Raw genomic sequence first — 20,831 nt, forward strand, 5'->3', positions numbered from 1 at the left:
TTATCCGTAGCAACAAATAAATCAATTCAAAATGTAATAGGATTTGGGAAAGTTTAGCCCACAATCCTCATCGTAAGCATTGATACATACATTAAACTGGACGTATAGGCTAAAGACTACAATGTGTTTCAGCAGCAGGTTTTTATAGAGGTGAGGCACAAATGTAAAAGACATTGGCAGATTGAATATTTAGACCAAGAGAAGGCCACGCCGAGATGATTGACGGTAATTTGTTTGACGTTACGATTAATTTAACAAAGAACTAAAAGACAAAGCACCAATTCTAACCAGACCAAAGTGACTTTTCACATATGACTGATTTCCCATACACTTAATGTACATTGAACATATGCACACAGACACACATACACTGTAGTTACACACCCATTTGAAACTGCAACCATAAACGCAGTCTCAGTAATGTGCAGGACCATTTTACCGGTAACGTATTAACATGAAAGTCTACCTTGGCTCAACGGGGCCTCGTTCACACCAGCACAAGAGAAGACGGATGAATCATGGTTCACTATTCAATTTTGAAACACGAGATGATTGCTATTAAAAAAAAAGAAAAAAAGGGTCCATTAAAAGGTCTTCCGGTAATGTCACCACTGCTGGCGGGTCATAAAGGGGTCATAAACCTCTGTGGCGTCCCAAGTTAAAGACCATCAATAATTTACTTCCGTCTGCTCGCTTTCCGCGGTCTGACTCCGCCCCTGACTGAAACGAGCTTTCCAGCTAACGGACTGTTCCACTCGGCACATCGAAGACGAGACAATTACAACCCAAAAATCCTCTGCTATTAATGGGTTGTGAGTTGTGTTGGTTTGGGGATTATTTACTACAAAGGTTTACTCCTTGAGGTGCATCTCCAGTTGCTCTTACATCTCTTTAGTTTAACTTTTAATTTCTCCAAAGAGAGGCCATCTGGAACATGAAGGGTGGGATCCAATAGGGTCTAAAATAGAGTGTTTTTCTGCATCAATAAACCAATCAAAAGCAATCAATGTCTCAGTTCCCTTCCCACTGTCTTATATGCATAACACATGCTGGAGCATTAAGGTCTTATTTAGTATTGGTCCTCAGACATCCTGCTGCTGAGTATCTACATACCATGAATAAACCATTCTGCAGGGTATTCCTGTCCACCTGTGGTGCCCTGCCCAATGACAGAACAGCTTCACTGCCTAAAACTAAAAAAAAAAAGAAGTATGAAATAGGTTTGGCTTACAGATTCTTCCAGCGGTAAGGCATGATGACCAAAATGCTAAGTGCTTCTCACTGTTCTGGATGACATCAAATATAGCCGTAGAGACATGGAAATGAAACTGTGAGAACAAACTCAAGTATCTTACTCCAACAAGTCACCGCTATATTGCACGTTTTTCGCTCCCATTTGAGCAAATTGCTCGTGTGCAAAAGAAGAATAAACAAAATTGTGTACAATTGGCACAATTGACCACTGACTTGAGTGAAATTGTCATATTTGCCAACAAACATGCATGTATGACACGTGCATATAAATGTAGCTCTTTTTTTGCATGGATGTCATTTTGAGGTAAATTTCATATTGTGCATGCAATACCGTTAAAACAAACAGATGTGCAAATCTTTTCTGTGTCCTACAATTTCGTGCAGTACTGACTTTTCCCAGGCAAAACTTTTTTCTGCAGTTAAATCTGGAATCTGAAAAGATTCTGTACACACCTGACATTTGTGTACAGAACAGTGAGCTTTCGGTGTCATCAAAAAACATTTGTACAAAAGAAACATTTCCAATGTTGACAGCCATGATGAAAAAAAAGAACTTTTCATTTTGGTGGTGGTCGCCAATTTAGTGACACAATGAGGTTTTAAAGCATGAATGAAATGTTCTGGTGTAGAGGTTGTATTGTTACATTAAAAACAGTTTTGACAATTGTGTTCACGTTTTAATGAAGCTTACGACAATAAAGATTGTAGAGATTGAAACACTTTAAATGTAAACGAATAGGAGCGAGTATAGGAACCATCTTTTGCTGTCGTGTTTATTTAACGATTCATCTCTTCATCATGCTTTAGTATAAAAATGGTATACAGTACATCATGCTCATCATTGTCCCATTTCTAAAATAACTGATTAGACCATGAGAGCTGATTAGTATCCCAAAAATAAGCATCATTTCTAAAAGGACAAATATGAAAAGGTCAATATTGATTGCTGTACACATCTATGGTAAACACAGTAAAAAGGTTGACAGGGCCATGTTAGGTTGGACGTGGGGTGGGTGTGGAGGGAGTCAGTGAGTGCACTACAACACACAGCTGTGGCCTTCCCATCCTCCTCCTCTACCAGCCGGGCTTCCTTTCCCATATTTATTAGTTCAAATATTTCTTATCTTTCTCCATTTCACAGACACACTTTTTTTTTGGACCGGAAAAGACCACACTTCGCCCCCTTACCAGGATTCTTCCAGCGAAAACAGGAAGTCCACTTTAAAAATTCGCATTGTGGTATTTGAGATGGAGAGAGGAAGCGGAGAGGACAGTGACCCGTGACTAAAAAGTGCGAGCATCCTCATCAAGACAGTCAAAGGTCTCACGCGGGGACAGTTTATTTAATGTTTTGTATTCACTTCTCAGAAATGACTTGAACGTCTCTGAGAGTTGAAGCATGTTAGACAGACAGACAGACAGACAGACAGACAGATTCGAGCTCGCGGTGGCTTCGCAACGGGACGGAACCATTCAGACACTTTGCACAGTGGACTTTCAACACGCTGCAATGATTGCACCCGCTAATTACAGGTCGCCCGTGGCTTTCAGGTACTTAGTTTATCCTAAAAAGGTTATTTCTGCCCCCAGTGGGAGCGTTTAAAAAGGACTACTTACTCTTGAGCGCCGTGATTAGCATGTTCCCATCCTTGATCAGCTCTTTGATGAATTTATTGGTCCGCTCCAGCTCGATTTCGTGGCATTTGAGACGCTCTCTGAAGTCCGGACTGTCCAGGAACGAGTCACTGAACTCCAACGTGGGGAGTCCCATTGTAGCAACCTTAAACGACGAAGTGTCCTTAGAAACTTTACTCGGAGCGGGTTTTTCTTTGACTTTGCATCACGTAGCGTCGCTGTGATGCGGCTGTCTTACTCTGCCAAGTTCCCCCCCAAAAAAGTTTTGCAGCTCCGCTTCTTCGTCTCTCACTTCCGCTTTGATTTTTTTTTTTCTTCTCTTTTTTTCTTCTTTTTGGGCTACCTGTAAACATAGTGGTCGTGTGACTCCTGCTGGTTAGTTTAGGCTACTTTGAAACAGTTTCTGTGGTCGGTCTCTAATCTCACACATTCAGTGACGAGATTTTACTGGTCAAAACAATACAAAAACAACATTTCGCACACAAAAGCAGTAGCGCTTAGTTTGAGTTACACAGCATTCGTGTCAATAAGCAGAGCCAAACACCTCCTTTATTAATAAACAGAGTTAAACAGGCACTTCTGCATGTAAGGTAACATGTGTTGACTGTCACAGTAGGAAAAGCACAGGTATAAACAATCATTTTAAATGAGGGCGGAACTGCTTGTTACAGCAGGATTCCTGCACATCCACTCTCACCCGACCCACGAATAGAACAGAGCAACTATTAGCTTCATTTGTAACACCTGTGCTTTAGATAAAACATTTATGTTGTGAGAAAATGCCTTTTGAATCTGAGGTCAGTTTCTGTGCAAAAGCAGAAATAGTACAAACCTGATATCTGTGTGCGCACACACTAATCCTGTGACAAATTAGTGGCCATCATGCCCTAGTCGCTGGTGTGGATGCTTTGGGGCCACATTTCAGCAACATTCAACTGCGATACGCTCGGGCCATGTCGACACTGATTTAATGAATGCTTTTAAACAATTTTCCACCTGCTTGGCTATTCTTATATTTATTTCTATGACAAATTTCCTCTGTTTCACATCCAAATACAGCGACACTAAGCCACAAATGCAGAATATGCAACTCTTGTTTATCAGTGCTCCAATTTGCTATATTATCATATGTTTGGTTTCATTCTTATCTTATTATTACACCCTCTGAGCTGTGACTCAGCCAGCATTTCTGGTTGAATTATGCCAGGGGGCTTGCTTTACTAAAGCAATGAAGTGTGCATTATATAAAATTTTGGGTGACAATGCATCATACTGGAATTAGTGAGTGGTTTGAGGAGAGGGATCTGAATTAATACCCTTCATAAATGAAAGTAATTTAACTAGAGGATAATTGGAGTTAAAGGAATTCATCACATTCTCCTCACGCAACAGGGAAGGATAGTGATAATGATGTCACACCCCAAAAGAGTATTCTTGGTTTTCGAGAAGCAGAGGCGCTGTCTTTAAGAAGCCTGTTTCTAACTGATGGCGCTTAGAGCAACAGGGGCCCGAGAAGTGGCTTCATCTCAAAGTGTAAAAAAAAAACAATCTCCATGAAGAAGCGGATGCTGCGGCACCGGCTGGAACCAACACACGCAAATGAAAGTGCATTAATAATGTAACGCTTTGCTATGGAGAGTGTGCATGGGGCTTTTGCTCTGTGTCATTTGGAAAGCAGCCTCGCGCCCATCTTCCTCAATAACTAACTAGCCGGCTTAATAACCCAGTAAGACCTGCTTTGACTGTTTGTAGCAGAGAGATAAATCATCGGAGACAGATAACCTTCCTGGGCAGTGTCGTGTGGCTGCTTGTTAGAGTGTGTTAGCGTCACATTCCAGCAGCGGGCCATCGGGCCTATGGTCAAAAAATGCATTCTCAAAACAGATAACAATAAATAATATATGATTTATTGTTCTTGCATAAACATAACATGCTCATGTGAAAGCCATGCCGTTTTGCTTTATCTGACTCGGTAAAAAAAAGAAAGAAAGGAAGAATATACGCAGCAGGAATATTTTGTCAGATCTTTGACAAGCTTGCTTCGTGCTGCACCTAGGGGACCACAATGACATTATGAATCTGCCAAAACAAGGGGGCTTAAAAAGGTTGCTTCCTATGTGTCCTATGACTGAATGAGACACGTCTACGGCTTCAAAATGTTAATGTCCAACCTAGAATACATTACACAAATGAGAAGCTTCCTGTGATGCGAGACGGAGCTCCGATGCCCTAATGCAGGAGAGTCTTATTGGAAAGCATACATCAAAAATAAAACATAAGCTTGGATCTGAAAAACACAGTAGATATATACACTATAGAACGCACACTGTAACAAGATAACTGTAGAATTTACAGTAACTTGCTGGCCGCATTAGGTGGTCTTCCAATTAATTTCCAAGTTACACTAAATGCATGCCATGTATCAACTATATGAAGCCAAATGATTTGTATCCCAACTTAATACTATATTTTGAAAATATTAGTAACACTCGCTAACGTTAGCTTAATAGTGCAGGGAAATGTGTCCCTACTTCCCTTCTTAAAGTCACATAGCGTAACTTTACCTGAAAAGACTGTGCTATTTGTAATTAATATACAGTTGCAAAATCCTAGGCAAAAAAAATGAATATGAAAGAATAACAATGAGCGTCGTTACCTTCCGGTTGCTGAAGTTAAAGTGGACTCTGGTCAGAAATGTGTTAGCTCTTGCTTTAAAATTGTGTCGAGAGAAGCAAGTGTCCATTGGCACACAACCTTCTAGTCTACTGTCATCTTTGTGTAATGCAATGAAGGAAATAACAATGTTGCTTTCCCCCTCTGTGTGTGTGTGATAGCTAAACCTGTGTTAAAAATAATGTTGAAACGGATTATGATGTAGTCCCGCACAAAATGACTGTATTGTGATTCACAGCAACATGTATTTAAGATTCAGCTGGGGCCGGGAATACAGTTTGACCAGAATGCATTGCTGATCTACAACAACATTCTGTATCGGAGTTCGACAGTAAGAATAAGGCCAGTATGCAGTAATATTACTGTGAAAACTACAGAAACCTGTTACAGTGTAGGTTCACCAATTCAAGGCTCCCTGGCTTTTAGGTCTGCTTGAATTATCTACGTTTCCTGATGCAATGGCACATGAGACTCTTCTCTTAGCAGCTGTGTAGGTTTGACTCCAGCGTGTTTTCTGGCCCGGCAGCACACATGCAGGAGTGAGCTATAGTTGTGAGGACATGGCACTGAAACAAAGACTGGCCCCTGGCTGCACCTGAGGAACCAGCTACAACAGCTGCATCTTTTCCTTTGCTCGTATACGCATTCGCACTGATGAAATCTCACGTCTGCTAATGAAACCGGAATAGCCCCCATCCCGAGTGATTTATTGGGGAGGTGTAACGTTGTGGTCACAACTAAAATCACATTAAACTTGTGTTTTAATGTGACAAGGCTTTGCCCAGGGACGTGTGATTACTGTAGCTGCGATGATGCCCTTGCTCCTATTCATTTGGTGGGCAAGACCATGGGAAAAGCAACAGTTCACTAATCAGGTAATTCTATGAAAATAAAGCCAAATATGCAGTGCATCACGGCAGTTATGCTGCTTTTTGGAAGAATTATGCGAAGCGGTCTAAAATACTGCCTTAACAGTCCACCGGTTGAGACTGGTGGACAAGCGGTGAGCTGGATGAAGCATGGCTAATTGCAGTCTAAAATAGCTGCCTGTAGAGTCTTTGAGGTAAATTTGGTTTAATTAAGATGATACCCGAAAGAAAACTGTGTCCCTGCGCTCCTTTCTCATGAAAAAGGGAACACATTTGTGTTAGTCATGCAAAAACATGAGTGGAACAGAGAAGCAGTGCGCATGTCTTATCCCCCCCCCTCTCCCACCACCACCACACACACACACACACACACACACACACACACACACACACACACACACACACACACACACACACAGTAGGGAAGCCACTGAGCGAGTGAGAGATCATGCACATTTCTGAAAAGAAATTAGACATGTGCAACACATCTTCCCTTTGTCCTTGGTCCCTGTTCTCATTGCATTAAAGGGGACCACTCTGGTCTTGACTGATGGAAGAAAAAAGCAAAGAAAAAAAACAGACTTCAACTTCACAACACATATCAATAATCCATGCAGAATGAGCATCGATTAGTTTTTCACTGAGTTATGCGCAAGTCAGGCGGCCTCTGATTAGATTTCCTCGGATATCGCTGCATCACCCAGCGGGTGCAGTCAGTGCAAGCGAGGGAGGTGTCTGGTCTCCCGGTTGCGGGTGGAGGAAGGGGAGTGGGGGGTTATTGGTTCCTAACATGCCCCCGTCAATTCCAGCTCTCGTGCCATCATTCTGCGGCGGCAGCCCTCGGGGGCGCCGTTTGTTACTTCGACGCGGGGAAACGCGATACATTAGCGGGAACCCTGTTGCTCCTATGCATTTAATTGCCGTGTGCACTCTGCAGTTCTGGACTGGGTTATTGGGTAAAATGATGATGTCTGTGGGATGGACGATATGAAGAAAAAAATGTGACATGTGTATAACTGGTAAGGTTGCTGCTCATAGTCCTGACTGTGCCAGAGAAAGACATCATCAGTATCAGCTATAGCTGATAGTGAACATAAACAGCATGAGATATGACTGAATTTCAGGCAACGAAAGAATATTTCACAATAGTGTTGTTTTAATTATGCACTCGAGAAAAATGGATGCATCAATAAAATAAAAAAATAAAAAGACAGGATTAGATAACTAGACTGTTTGTGAAGGCAATTACATCTGAATGATATGAGCTGTTTTCCCCAATTAACAATTGACACTGCCATGCATGCTCTTCATTCAAATCAGGTATTAAATCAGGTATTAAGGTAATTGCACAATTTCCGGGTGGCACTAGGCTCAGTTCCAGAGGAGAGCTTTTGAGAACAAGACCTGTCACTGTTTTTCCCTGCTTGTGATTAATGAACCTAATTTAGCAGGGGTTTTTTGTTTTTTGTAATAATCCAATCGTGCTCTGACATTTCCTATCAGATGAGTCCTTCCTCATTCTTTTCGTTGTTTACCTCCTGACAGTCCAATCTGCCAAAGTGACAAGTGCCCGGGCCCTCGTTTATGACTCCAATGTCCAGATGACGTTTGAGCAGTTAGGCGTGATTACCTCCTCTTTACACAAAGAGGCATCTCCAAAGCATGCGAGTGTCCACAGGGACTCCGTTTATTGCTCTCGAAAATCGGGGCGGTGAGCTTTTTTAGCGGGAAATGCCACGGCGGCATGCGAGTCGGGCCCCGGTGTCAGTTAAAGGACACGTCAGTCTGAAAGTGCTCGAGAGCAAATGCAATCCGGCACACATGAAAGTCTCGTCTTCCCGCGTGGCTTTTGACTTGCACATTTTCTCAGTGCACATAAGAGTCGGATGTCCTTCTGGAGCGAAGCGGTTTTTATTTTATTTTTTGCCTCATTGACCTTCACGAGGTGATACCTGGCCAGGCGGACCCCGGGCACGAATTTAAGTCTGGATGATGAATTACAAGAGATGCTTCATAGCAGCGTTGTAAGCAAACAGTTTGTGTGCTTCCCAGGGACTTTGGCTTTAATTTGAAGCAGCAGATTTTTAAAGAGAGGCCTCTCGACCGCAGTGCGCAGCCCCCCGTCGACCCAAATAAACTACTGTTTGGCACCTCCAATCTTTTGGCCCCACGCTGTGAGAGTGTTGTGATGCATTACCAGTCATCGCACTGAATGTGAGAGTCTGAGACGGTGAGAAAGAGATTCGTGCTTGAGAGCTCTTAGAGTCCCTGCACTCGAGAAAAGCCTTTGTTCCCGTTAAAAGAAACTGGTGTATGATACAGGTTAAGTGTTGCCAGCTACTTCTGATTTCCTCTGAATCTCACAAAGGACTTTGATTCCATTTTAGCTTGCAGAAGAAAATTACACATATAATGCATCATTTGAAAATGGATGACTCACTTCTCTTTAAGGCTCAGAAAACAGACTTACCCTGCACTCTGATCCTGAAGACTATAATTCTGTTTGGATGAAAGAGAAAATACACATTTACAGTGAAAGTGATTTATGTTTTAATCTGTGTACTAAATAAGAGATGGAAATGTGACCCTTGGTTACAGTTTTTCCTAATTGTCACAAGGGTTGTTTTTTTTTACTCTCCAGATATGTTTATTTTCAGCGCTTTGCTCTTAGAAACACATGAAATCAAACTATTATTCAGATCAGTTTATGTTGCTGTTCAACCCAACACACAAACTGGTTCATTAGTTTTAAAAATGACAATTCCAAAGAAGCATGCAAAAACCAGTCGCGTGTAGTAACCGGTGTAATTTATTGGACGATTTATTTGAACCATCTGGGCGTTAATAGCCAAGGATCCAGTGGATACTCTAGTACCAACAGAAAACAACAGATTGCATGTAAAACTGGACCATTTTCTCTGGCAGCTTATTCCATCTGGACACCATGCTTTTGACCAGACATCCCTTTTGAGTGCCATTTTGGTTGGAAATGATGCCACGGCTTTCCTTTTCTTTTCTCATCAAATACTGGGCTTGGTAGCTTTTATAAAATAAAAAAAAATGTGATACTCAGAGAAGTTTGATTCAGTTTTAAAATATACTTTTTTTCCCTTCTATAAAATGAATCGCATCCAGCATTTTATTTCACAGCAGTGAACTGCGCTGTTCTTTGTGCGAGTCACATTTGCAGTTGCTTCGTTATTTTAACTGCCTCGAGGTCTCGCTTATATATTTTTTCCTTTGTTTTTCTGAGACCGTTTGTGTCAGCGCGGTTTAGATTTAATTTTTGCAGGTTATGTATCTATATTGAAAGCATTGTTGTTGGCCATAAGTGATCATGAAATCTATTTTTAGCAGAGACAAATAATACACAACAAGGCCGTCACAGTTATAAAGTATAGTGTTGTTTGTTGGCCTCCATCCTGTTCAGGTCTGTGCGAGGCTTTCGCTGACTGGTTTATTAGTATTCCTCCAGCGAACCTGAGAAAGCTGTTGAGACGCTCTTGATCAGATAAATCAGTATTACGGTTTTCATCAAAGAAATTACATAGGTTCTCTGATGCTTCAGACTCCACCTCGGAGACGCTGAATTATAATTTTACATTGTTCAAAAACTTTTCCAATCATCTTCCCTTCTCATTGTTAAATTTAAAGCCCATTAGTTTTATGTCACCTCAAGTTTCTCTATCAAATGTATATTTCTTTTTTTCTGACAGAAAGAAAGGGGGATGGAGGCATTAACTCCCACAGAGCATGGTACAGATGAAATCAAGCAAACAATTCCCAGAAATTCAAAATTGTGCCACTGTGATACTGCGAGTTCCAGAGGCAAAGAAAGGGTTTAATGTTTCTTAGAGAAGCAATAAAAACATCAGTCAGTGAGCAGTTAGACGGGGTAACACTGGGGGGCTCCAGGAAAAATCAAAAAATACTTTAAAGTATGAAATAAACCGACAGATTTTGAGACAATGAGCTCTTGCACGTCCATGCAAAACACCCCACCACCTCTCCGTCACATAGAGTAACACACACACACACACACACTTTATTGTTGTTTCGCCTATTTTAGTTGTTTCTGTGTGTCAATCTGGAATTGTTTTAGCCTTTGTGTCGCGCTATTTTGCCTATGCTCACTTTGCCCCTTTTAGTCGTCGCTTTGCATGTCATTGTGTCTCATTACGTTGATGTTAAAACTTTTTGTGGTAATTTTGAGTATCTCTACAGTTGTATCTTTGTAGTTATGTTGTATCTATGGTTGTTTTTCCCCTCTTAGATGTCATTGTTTCTCTTTTCAGTAGTTTTGTCTCTCTTTTTGGTCTTTTTGTGTGTTTGAAGTTGTTTTGTGTCTCTTTAGAGTAATTTAGTGTCTCTCTGCAGGCATTGTGTAGTATTTTTGATTTATCTTTGAAGTCTCTCCATAGTTTAGTTGCATGTACTAATAAACACTCTCAGGTTTTTAGTATACATTTGTGAAATAAACACCACGTTATATTTAGTTGCTGGCAGTATCTGGCCATTGGTAAGGACAACTAAAAATACTTTGGAGCTCAGGCTGGCACATTTTGAGTGAGTAAAACATATTAGTGAGTTGAGAAAAGCTCCCTCAGAAGAGATCAGGTTGTTTTTTTTGCAGGAGGGAATGTGCCTTGCAACAAAGGCTTAATAACAACATATAGCCTCCAATTTTAAAGGCATACAAGTACATGCCTTTACTGCTAGTGATTGGCTGATAAAAGCTTTGTTTGCTCTGTCAGGGATCCCTATGGCTTTGAGCCAGGTAATAGAAATGGAAAAACAGTCTTTGTGTAGGTCAAACCTAAAAAGGAGCCCACACCACTAAAAGCAGTATGTGGCTGAAAGGAACACCATCTCGCCCTTTATTCTGTTCAACACGTATTAAAATAGTGTACGCTTTTTTGCCTAAATGCATTCAAATTAATTAAAGGTGTTTGCAGTCCATCAGCGTGGTGCATAAAGAACGTCTTCTGACAGGTGAAACGCTGCCACCGAGCAGAAAGAAAGGCTAAATTCTGAGCATTGGCACCGAAGAGAGACAACAAATCCATAACACTATCCCAGCCTCATCAGCAGTTACATAATGCTGCATGGGCTCACTAGACTGTTGCCTCACAGACCAGGAGCCATACTGCATCACAGCTGTGCCTTGCTATCCAGCTACTTTGGATGTTTTCCCTCAAGGAAACAAGAAATACGCTTTCCAAGTGGCTAATGGTGCTAATACAGAAACAACTACAGAGATGAGCTGACGATAACAACAACAACGAAATGAAAATTGGGTTAAAAGATGGAGAATTTCATGAGCAAAGTTTTTTAAAGGTCTATAGTCACCACTAAAACACCCATGAGGCTATAATTCTCATAACATTCTTCAAATAAAAAAGTTAAAATGTAGTATAGTTCCCTTTTTTCCCACCGGAGAAAAACCGAGTGACACTTACAAACATCTGGCTTTTGTCTTTAGTGAGAAAGGTTAAAACCGGCATTCATTCCTTTCGACAAACGACTCTTCAGGAGTTATCGGCAGCCATATAAGTATGACACCTGGCTGGCAACACATAATTTTTGACACAAAGTGAATGAATAATAACTATAATCAACAGGGATTTGCACAACTATTATAATTCATTAACATACAATAATATCCTCTCCTCTGACTCCAGTCTGACAACAGTCATTTTATTCATTCTATTCCTTTTAGACGTTGTAAAAACCCACTAAATAAAAATGATAAAAACAGTCGTTATTAATCTTTCTACAGTTCCAACATTTACCTGGTGACTCTAGACTGGTGTTAGTAGCACTAATTGCATCGAGTTAGAGGTGAAAAGAAACGCTAAGCTGTGCTGCTCAGAGGTACCAGACTCCATTGACAGAAACATTTACCTCTCGGATCATTATAACACACTGATTTGAGAGTTTAAAACAGAGACTTTAAGGAGTAACAGATACAAAACAAATATTTTACTAATTATCAACCCTGTTTTCATTTATTTCCTATTTTTATGACATCGAATTAACAAAAAAAAAATAGAAAGGCACTCGTGTACTGCATGGCATTGGGAAAGGAATCATTTCTTTTTCTACTTGTGTTTCAAAAACCTGCACACGCACACTACCTTTGGTGTAAAACGAGTACAATAGGAGCACAAGTAAAGCAAAATGCCTCCAACATTGTTGTTACTGACAGTACCATCTTAAGTTGGCAACATTAGCCATCATAAGCACCGAGTAATGCTGTAGCCATTGAGTATTCTCAATTGAGTAATGGTGTGAGAGATTGCTCATTGATTTGACTTTTCCCTAAGAATTATTATTAAAATTATTATTATTAAAGATTATGATGCGTCTGTTTTCAAAAGTCACATAGTCTCAATCTGAGAAATTGGTGGTAAAGTGTAAGTTTAGACCTCGTGGTGGCACTTAAAAAGCCTCAATAGCAAACAACAACAATTTTTTTGTCATCTGTAATTGTTGCTAAAATGTCTTTTAAAAGCTTACTCATGGCGAGCCCTTTCCATCATTCAAACAAAACATTTCATTCAGAAATGGGAGCGTGTGCAAATGTGTCTGGTCAGACAGACAGACAGGCAAGCAGACAGACAGACAGACAGACAGACAGACAGACAGACAGACAGAGGGGCATAGTTGTGTGAGTGGCGTTAGTCTGTCATTGAGTATTTTACACACGGATCCAAGTCATTAAGATTTACGTCTGTACTAAATTACTGTATAATAGAAATCCATTGAAAGGTTGTTCACCTACAGTAACTCAATTTCAAAGTTTTGGACCGGCAGAAGAACCAAACCTAAAAATAACAATGAAAATCATGACATCAAAGTTTACACAATTATAACCACAACAGAAAGGCACACATTGGGCCTCATGCAGCAACATTCACTTCCATTCCTTTTATATTTCCTCTGAATTTTCTTCGAGGAGAAAAAATGCACGGACGTTAAGCATCCACACCTGCTCTTACCAAGGTGTGCTGGATGATGAATAAGACTTGATCAGTAATTGAAAGCGTGTGGCTGATTGTTTATTATTAGCATAGGAAACGTCCCCGTCCCCCTAAACAATATATAAAAGGCAGGTGTTGTGTGTAAATACTAGGGCACACACGCCCAAGAATTGGAAAGGTGCCACCAAAGAAAGGCTGAACAAACACAAATAAGAACATCAGCTGTCGTGCAATTGATGGACTTTATATCAAACATAAACTAAGTAAACACGGGATTTTCCCGAGAGTCAGTACTGGGATTACAGGAAAATACTAAAAGCATCGGAGAGCAGTGTGTACGTCATTCATGGGCCGGGTTTTAATGGTCTCCTTTGGGATCAATAATATGTATTTAGCCAACGAATCTAATAATCTAATTGATCTGATTATATGATATTCATGCATTTTCTTATTAGTGTTCTCGACCACTTGTGATTTTTTTGTCTTACCCAAGAGAGGAGCAAAAATAAGGAGATATTGTATCCAGAATTATTTTTAAATGTTAGTTTGCATTGATATCTGGGATTGGCTAAACCACAATAAGAATATATATTGCTTATATCGCTTCATGCATGAGGCCAAAAATCCCCAAAATCAACAAGGAAAATGCAAATAAGAATTTGACATTACTGTCAAAGCAGACTCAATATGTTACTCAATATCCCCATGCCAATTATTAACATTTAATAATAAACTGTTACTTCATATAGTTTGGTAGGTCTTCTCCAAAGCTTCGGAAACCAATAATCTAGTTGTAATATAGTACATTAGTTAAATCTGCATAACTTCAAGAAACATATGGACCGAGCCATTAACTCAATGGTGTCCAAAGCATTTTCTCAAAATGGACAAACGAGAGCACATTCCCACAGCGCTCGTCACAGACCTCGCTGTGCAGCAGATGCTACTCACAAATGTCAAGTTATTATTGTCACAAAAACAACCTCGCAAACATTATGTTAAACATGGAAGAACAAAACCACTCGGCCCGCTTCCCAGTGCCAGGTGAGGTCAGGGCTAATGGCAGCCTTGAGTGTCTGTAAAGACAGCTTCAAAACTGTTGTCCATCTCCTCCCCAGAATGTCCTTACACAAGCACAAAGCTGCTATAAGCAATGGGGAGCGCAGGCTGCAGTTGACAGAAGCTCAATAATCCAAGGTCAGGGCATTTAACAGACAAAGACAAAAGGCTTATCTCGCCTCTTTTTCGTTTGTCTCACATCCCCAGTAATGCCAGTCAAACCAAATGAGTGACAGCTCCCACTTTAAAGATTTATGCTAATCGAAAAGGTGGAGCTCGCCAAGTCGGCTGTTGTTTCAGTGTCGGGCTCTTTAAGCGCGCCGGGACAAAAGAATCCCCAAAACAATTAAGACAATCTCTGTGATTTTGAACATGATGTAATTTGTTGTGCGGAGAAAAGCTTGATAGAACTTCTGCTCAACATTTTTCAGTAAAAAAGACCACACACACACACACACTGAGCTCAGAGCACACCACACTATCACCACCTCACTTTCAACCCATGTGTGTGTTTTGATTTATCCTTTCCTTGAAAGCAGATTATACCCTTAGCTTTCACGCATCATATGATTCGATGTGCAGCATTGCCAGACATCTCTTATTATAAAATGTGAGGTACTGTGGTGGTGGTGGTGGTGGTGGGGAGGTATCTGATGCTCATGTGAGACAAATCCCTCCTTGAATTTTGTTGCAAAACAGCTTCGGATTAAGAACAGTCTGCTGAGAGATGGGCGTGACACAACTGAATGATACAATACAATCAAGTTATGTAATTCATACGTATGTAAATACACCGTATTCAGCACCTTTGAGTGGGTCACTTTGAAAAGAAGTGGTAACATGTATATTTTCTGAGATAAGATTTTATTTACTGGACTAAACCATGCTTTGGCTATTGATACATTCAACGAAAATGTCCATGCTTCCATCTATCCGACAGGGACAGGGCTAGTTTTAGGATAACTATAAATAAGAACAGTGCAATAGCTGTTACATTCAATTAATCACAAATTTCATGTACTGTCGATGTATGTGTGGCTGTTGTTTTGTTTGTGTGTGTGTGTAGCTACAGTTACTAATCAAACAATTCCCAAAGGAGCTTTTAATGTCTACATTCTGATGTCGCTAAACCATTACCACATAGACATTATTCAGAGTGGAGGAGAGGATATTCTGTGTAAACGGACACATTGATCTGTCTCTGCATCCACTGGGCAGCCAGGAGAGCAACACGAAGCTGATGATGCAGATACGTTACCAGGCCACGTGCACCAACTGTAGGGAGACGCTACATTTTAACACGCCAGTGATATATATAAAATTTTATTTTTTTCCTTCTCTTGGATTTCATACTTTTTCCACACTCTGCATGGTGTTGCTTCGGTCTTCTTTACACCGCTTCTATTTGTGATCCCAGTGAAAAGCTGTAAATAGCCAGCGAGCGCATTATATTTCGGCTAGCGCGAGGGTTCATTAGCATGCACGCAGCACGAATGACAAACCGGGTATGGATTTCAACAGGGCCCAGTGGAGATGCTCGGGTAACATTATGCTGGAGCTGCAAAGTTGCTACGTGGGTTTTCCTGCGCTGCCAGGAGCTCTGGAGTTTGCGTTCAGAGACTCTTTGGCTCTTTCAGTGTGTGGAATGAAAACAGGTGTGATGATCAAGACCTACAGGTAGGACTCTGCATCATCATTTAAACAAATAAAGACGTCAACTCAATACATGCATGCAATGCTGATTTGATCGACTATTCCCGTACATCTGTGTAAAAATCTCATTTGAAGCATGTTGTTGAGACTTCATCATGTGGTTGAAACAAAGACATGCTTTTCATTGCATTTCAACGGCCTGATTTGATTAACACCCAGTCAGACGTCAGAATCTCACCTATGTGAGAGAGATTTAGGTCAAACCCCATGACTGGCATCTCATTGGATAAGGGCCATGCAAGAGGGGCCTGGGTTTGATTCCCGGTCTTGGCAGTCCTTCTCTGTAGAGCTAGCAGTGTGGGTTCTTCTGCCACCTCCCTGTCCAAAGACATGCAGCTCAGGTTAACTTTAGACCAAACGTGTGAATGTGAGCGTCAACGGTTGTTTGCCTCTATGTGCCCTTTGAAAGACTGGCGCCCAGCTTGGATCGGCTCCAGTGCTCCACAACCCAAAACAGGATAAGCGGTTTGGATAATGGAATAGAATGTCAATAATTTAGTTTTCAAACTTGCTAATAACCAAACACGCTCCTGCCGGATCCCAACGATGCATAGTGCAAAAAAAGTAGGAAATGTAGTTGTCACTGCTGTCTCTGTGCACAATAACACAAACATAGCAGTGTTGGTGCCAAAGGATCAAGGCGCTCGGAACAGTCCGGTGAGAGAGCACTTGAGCTGCGGCTTACAAGCACCAAACTGTCGTTTCTGAAGACGCAGGACTGAGGGCTACGGGGCAGCCGGATCGAGACGTCTAGCGGTCTGCCATTGTTTGAGCAACCACAAAGACAGCTTTTGTGTGGAAATGCTAAACTGAGATTAGCTCCAGCGGTCGAGCAGGCTATACACGGAGCCTCGGAAGAGCACTCGTGATCACACAGTAGCTCCGACGGCGCGGAAAGCCCTAAAAACTGAACCGCTTGAAACAAACTGTACAGCTGCTCTGAGAGAAACCCAAAGGAAATCTCCGAAGATTATCCGCCAATTGCACGAGTTAAAGGCGTCCGAAAGGATATTCAGAAAAACGTATTTAATTGATTTTGTGCCAGTGTACAATGTAGTAAACATATCACTGGCTCTATTGATTGCAGTGGTTCTGTTCTTGCAGGATAAATGTCCGTCTCGATATCAAGTATGTTCACGCCGAGTCTCTATTTTATTCATAACTTCCCAGAATCCTGAACATGGGTTGAAAAATAGCACGTTACAGCTGCACTTTATTACAGCCATCTATCAGTACATGAGGTTGACGTTGGCGCTGTCACGCAGTGCTTCTTACAATAATTTAAATTGCACTGCGGTATCAGATCATTTAGATTTTACCAACATGAAACGGATATCCATAAATCACTTCTCTTTCCGCAATTGTTTTTTCTTAACCCTGATAGGAATTACTGGTTGTTAAAATGGATGAATGTTCTCAAAAAAATACTTGGCTCCTCAAAAATATGCTTGTCTCCTCAAAAATATGCTCGTCTCCATGTGTCTATGGCCATTGTGAAATGAAAGGCATCTCCTTTACTGCGAGGCGCTTGCATGCTGTGATGTGTAGCGACGATATCTTCGACAGCACCCACTCTTATTTGATGATTTATTGGAAGTCTCTCAGCACGGGCATCTGCTTTTGTTTTCAGATGTTTACTCTGCAGCTCCCTGCGGCTCCTTCCTGTCGTGTATTTTTGCCTACGCTTTGTCACGACCATAAAGGAGTTGTCTAACATGCTGGTTTGTCTCGGAGACACCGTTAATCAAGAAGCGCCTCTCAACAGTGAAAGACCTTGATGTCCGGTCCACCTGAACAGACAGCGCTGCCATCTGTTGCCCATCCCAGCTGTTTGTAGTGCATTTTCATAACTAATTTGGCTTGTTTTCCTCTGCACTGGAAAATCGGTCGGACTAATCTGCCATCCGGGGGAAACACGATCCGCACATGTGACACACGGGGTCTGAATGAAGGCTAAAGTGCACCGCTCTTGAGAGCAATTTCCTCATTTGAGCAATAAGTCAATAAGGTCAAACAAGGGACATTAATCACCAGAGTGAAACAAAAGAAGAAGAAAGAAGGAAAACCTCTACGTCTCCGTACAAAAGAGAAGTGGCTCTGCCCAACCTACGAGCGTAAACGTAGGCTTCCCCGTCCTACAGCTCATTAAATCTGGATTGAATTTCTTTTCAGTCGCGTGCGTTTCAGATCTGTATTCACCTCGGGTGATAAACCTCTTCTGGCTACCAATTAAGGGAAAACATTTACATGCACAGCCCAATTTAAATGCACCACCATCAGAGTAGTACTCAATCACCTCCAAGGCCGTCTCATCTATCAGGCTGCAATCTCCTTGTGTATCGACTCAGCAGCACATGTGTGCATACCTGTTTTTCCTCAACGGTCTGGGAGGACGTCGCCACTGGACTGAGAGGACGCGCGGGGCTGCTGTTGGGCTTTGAGGGTGTGCAGCTGTCACACGACGAGGACGCCCCCGACTGCAGCTTGTGTAAGACATCACAGGTGAACGATTTAAGCCTCAAGTGTATTGGCAGTCTGTAAGGTATTGACGCCACTATTGGTTCTAGAAGTATCATTGTTGTATCCACCCGTTAGATGTCGGTTGACTGCGGGGCATTTGAGACATGACCCGCTAGTGTAGACCGGGAAGTGTTCATGTGGTTAGCGAGATTATAGTTTGTTTCTCGAGTTGTAGACTTTTAAAAGGGTTGATTCATTAAAATGATTAGTATTTTTCTCTCACTTTGGTCTATGAATCTTATCATTTCACTATGATTATCAGGGTTGTATTCAGGACCATCTAAACCACAACCAAGCATGACCAAGACATTTGAGTATCAAGACCGAGATAAGACCAGAGACGTGGGAGCCACACTGCATGACACACTTACAGTAAAATGTGAAACATACAAGCCAGATGCACACAATCTGAAAGGTCAGAAGTCTCATAAAAACAGCCACAAACAGACAATTTCTCTTCATTCACCGCCTTTAATTCCAGATATACTGTATAAACAGGTCTTTCAAGACAGAGACCTTCAAAAAGTGGACCAAAACTGATCTTGGGTATTTCAACACTGATTCTGTTTCTTCAGATTGTTCCTCTTCTTAATTATTATTATTAAAAAAAAAGAAATGATCTACTAAATAAAAAAGTAACATCAGCTGTGCTTATTAAAATGAAGGCAAGCCAGATGGCTCCTGTCTGTACCTTTAAGTCAAATACGCACATATCTTACTATCACAGATAAGCAAATTCACACTGTATGATAACACACTTATATTGCCATTCGCCATGAAACCGGTATACTGTTGTTATACTAAACATTGAAACATTACAATTGAAAAACTCACCATTGATGTATCTTTTCCAGACAGTTTGCCAGATAATTTACCCAGTTTTCATACAGACTATTTCTTCAGTAGATGTCTTTGGAACGCTTATCTGGAGTAACTTTGAAAGTCAAAATCATATATATATATATATATATTCAAATTATGAACGGCCTAACTCTCTACTAGTTCCGTTTTGTTTTTTCTTAATTATACATTCTTTATTTGTCTTAGGTAGAAGCTAAAAGCCTATTAAACCAAAACAATAAACTACATCTTATTTGTGCTCTGTAATGTTGAAAACATATTTCACAAAAGACCTTTTGATACTAATAATCTGCCACTGTGCTCCACACTTCAATGACAGTTTCCAACTGTGTATGGCTTTTGATGTCTTTTCTGAAGAACAGTATGTACATATATAAATATCTTCTTATGGTTGTTAGCGTTTTACAGACCTTCTGAATAACATCTTGCAATAAGCTCATTCATATTTTTATTATAAATACTGGCTTCAAGGAATCCTAACAGCTAATTGAAACACTTTCTGTTTCTGAACTGAGATCAGACTTAATGAGTGGTTTGTGCTATGTACATTTAATACGGGTTGTCAGATAATACATTTTGATTTCATGCATCATGAAACAAAGACTGCTCCACTGAATTATTCGAGAGGCTTTCAGAAACTCCCATCCCAAAACACTTCAAAGTCAGATTCATAGTCAGTGAGACAGTTGGTTTTCTCCTAAGCGAGTATTGAAATGGCACAGCTGTTGTTACTTTGCACATTGCGAGTTACATTTAAAATCAGGCGCATATCAGTCAAGCTTATATAACAGCACAACTGCTAAGTAGCCGGCGCGAAAGGCCGGCAACTTTCAGACACGGAAGGTTTTAGATTGCTTCCACTGCAGAGTCTGAAATGGGCAAATATGGGGTTTTCCGATAATCCAGCCAATTTAAACTTGGAGAAGAACAGCAAAAAAAAGAGCAGGGAGATGAAGAAGTGTGGTCTCCTTACCGTTTTATTACTTAGTTTCACTTTGAAGGAACCGTCAGATTGCTTCAACTGATCCAGGTTTTTACTGTGGCCTGCCACCCAGGGAATCTTTAAATCAGCTAATATGTCAGCCCCATGAAAGGTTCGCTGCACCTGGCTTTACTGTAAAGTAGGCAATGAAGCTGTAAAAGGCCAAGCAATGAACTGGATGCTCCCTTGCACAGCTGGGCTCCAACACTACGGATAACTCCAGCATTTACCTTTCTGTCCTCCGACAGTGGAAAATGGAGGGTGGGGGGTGGCTGCGGCAAG

At 41.0% G+C, this 20,831-nt stretch overlaps 1 protein-coding gene across 2 annotated transcripts in view; it reads right to left on the reverse strand.

The window, feature by feature from the left end:
* Nucleotides 1–3,121, reverse strand: part of LOC137790206 (rho GTPase-activating protein 42) — a 54,404-nt gene extending 51,283 nt beyond the window's left edge. For both annotated transcript variants that reach the window (XM_068584196.1, XM_068584195.1), the window contains exon 1: nucleotides 2,872–3,121. In XM_068584196.1, the coding sequence (XP_068440297.1) occupies nucleotides 2,872–3,025 (154 nt within the window). In that variant the 5' untranslated portion in view covers nucleotides 3,026–3,121. The remainder of the gene's footprint in view (nucleotides 1–2,871) is intronic.
* Between the last annotated feature and the right edge of the window lie 17,710 nt (nucleotides 3,122–20,831).

Source organism: Clinocottus analis, unplaced genomic scaffold (assembly GCF_023055335.1).
Source record: "Clinocottus analis isolate CAN_PGR_092001 unplaced genomic scaffold, fCliAna1.0.p SCAF_2, whole genome shotgun sequence".
In the NCBI taxonomy this organism is placed as follows: domain Eukaryota; kingdom Metazoa; phylum Chordata; class Actinopteri; order Perciformes; family Cottidae; genus Clinocottus; species Clinocottus analis.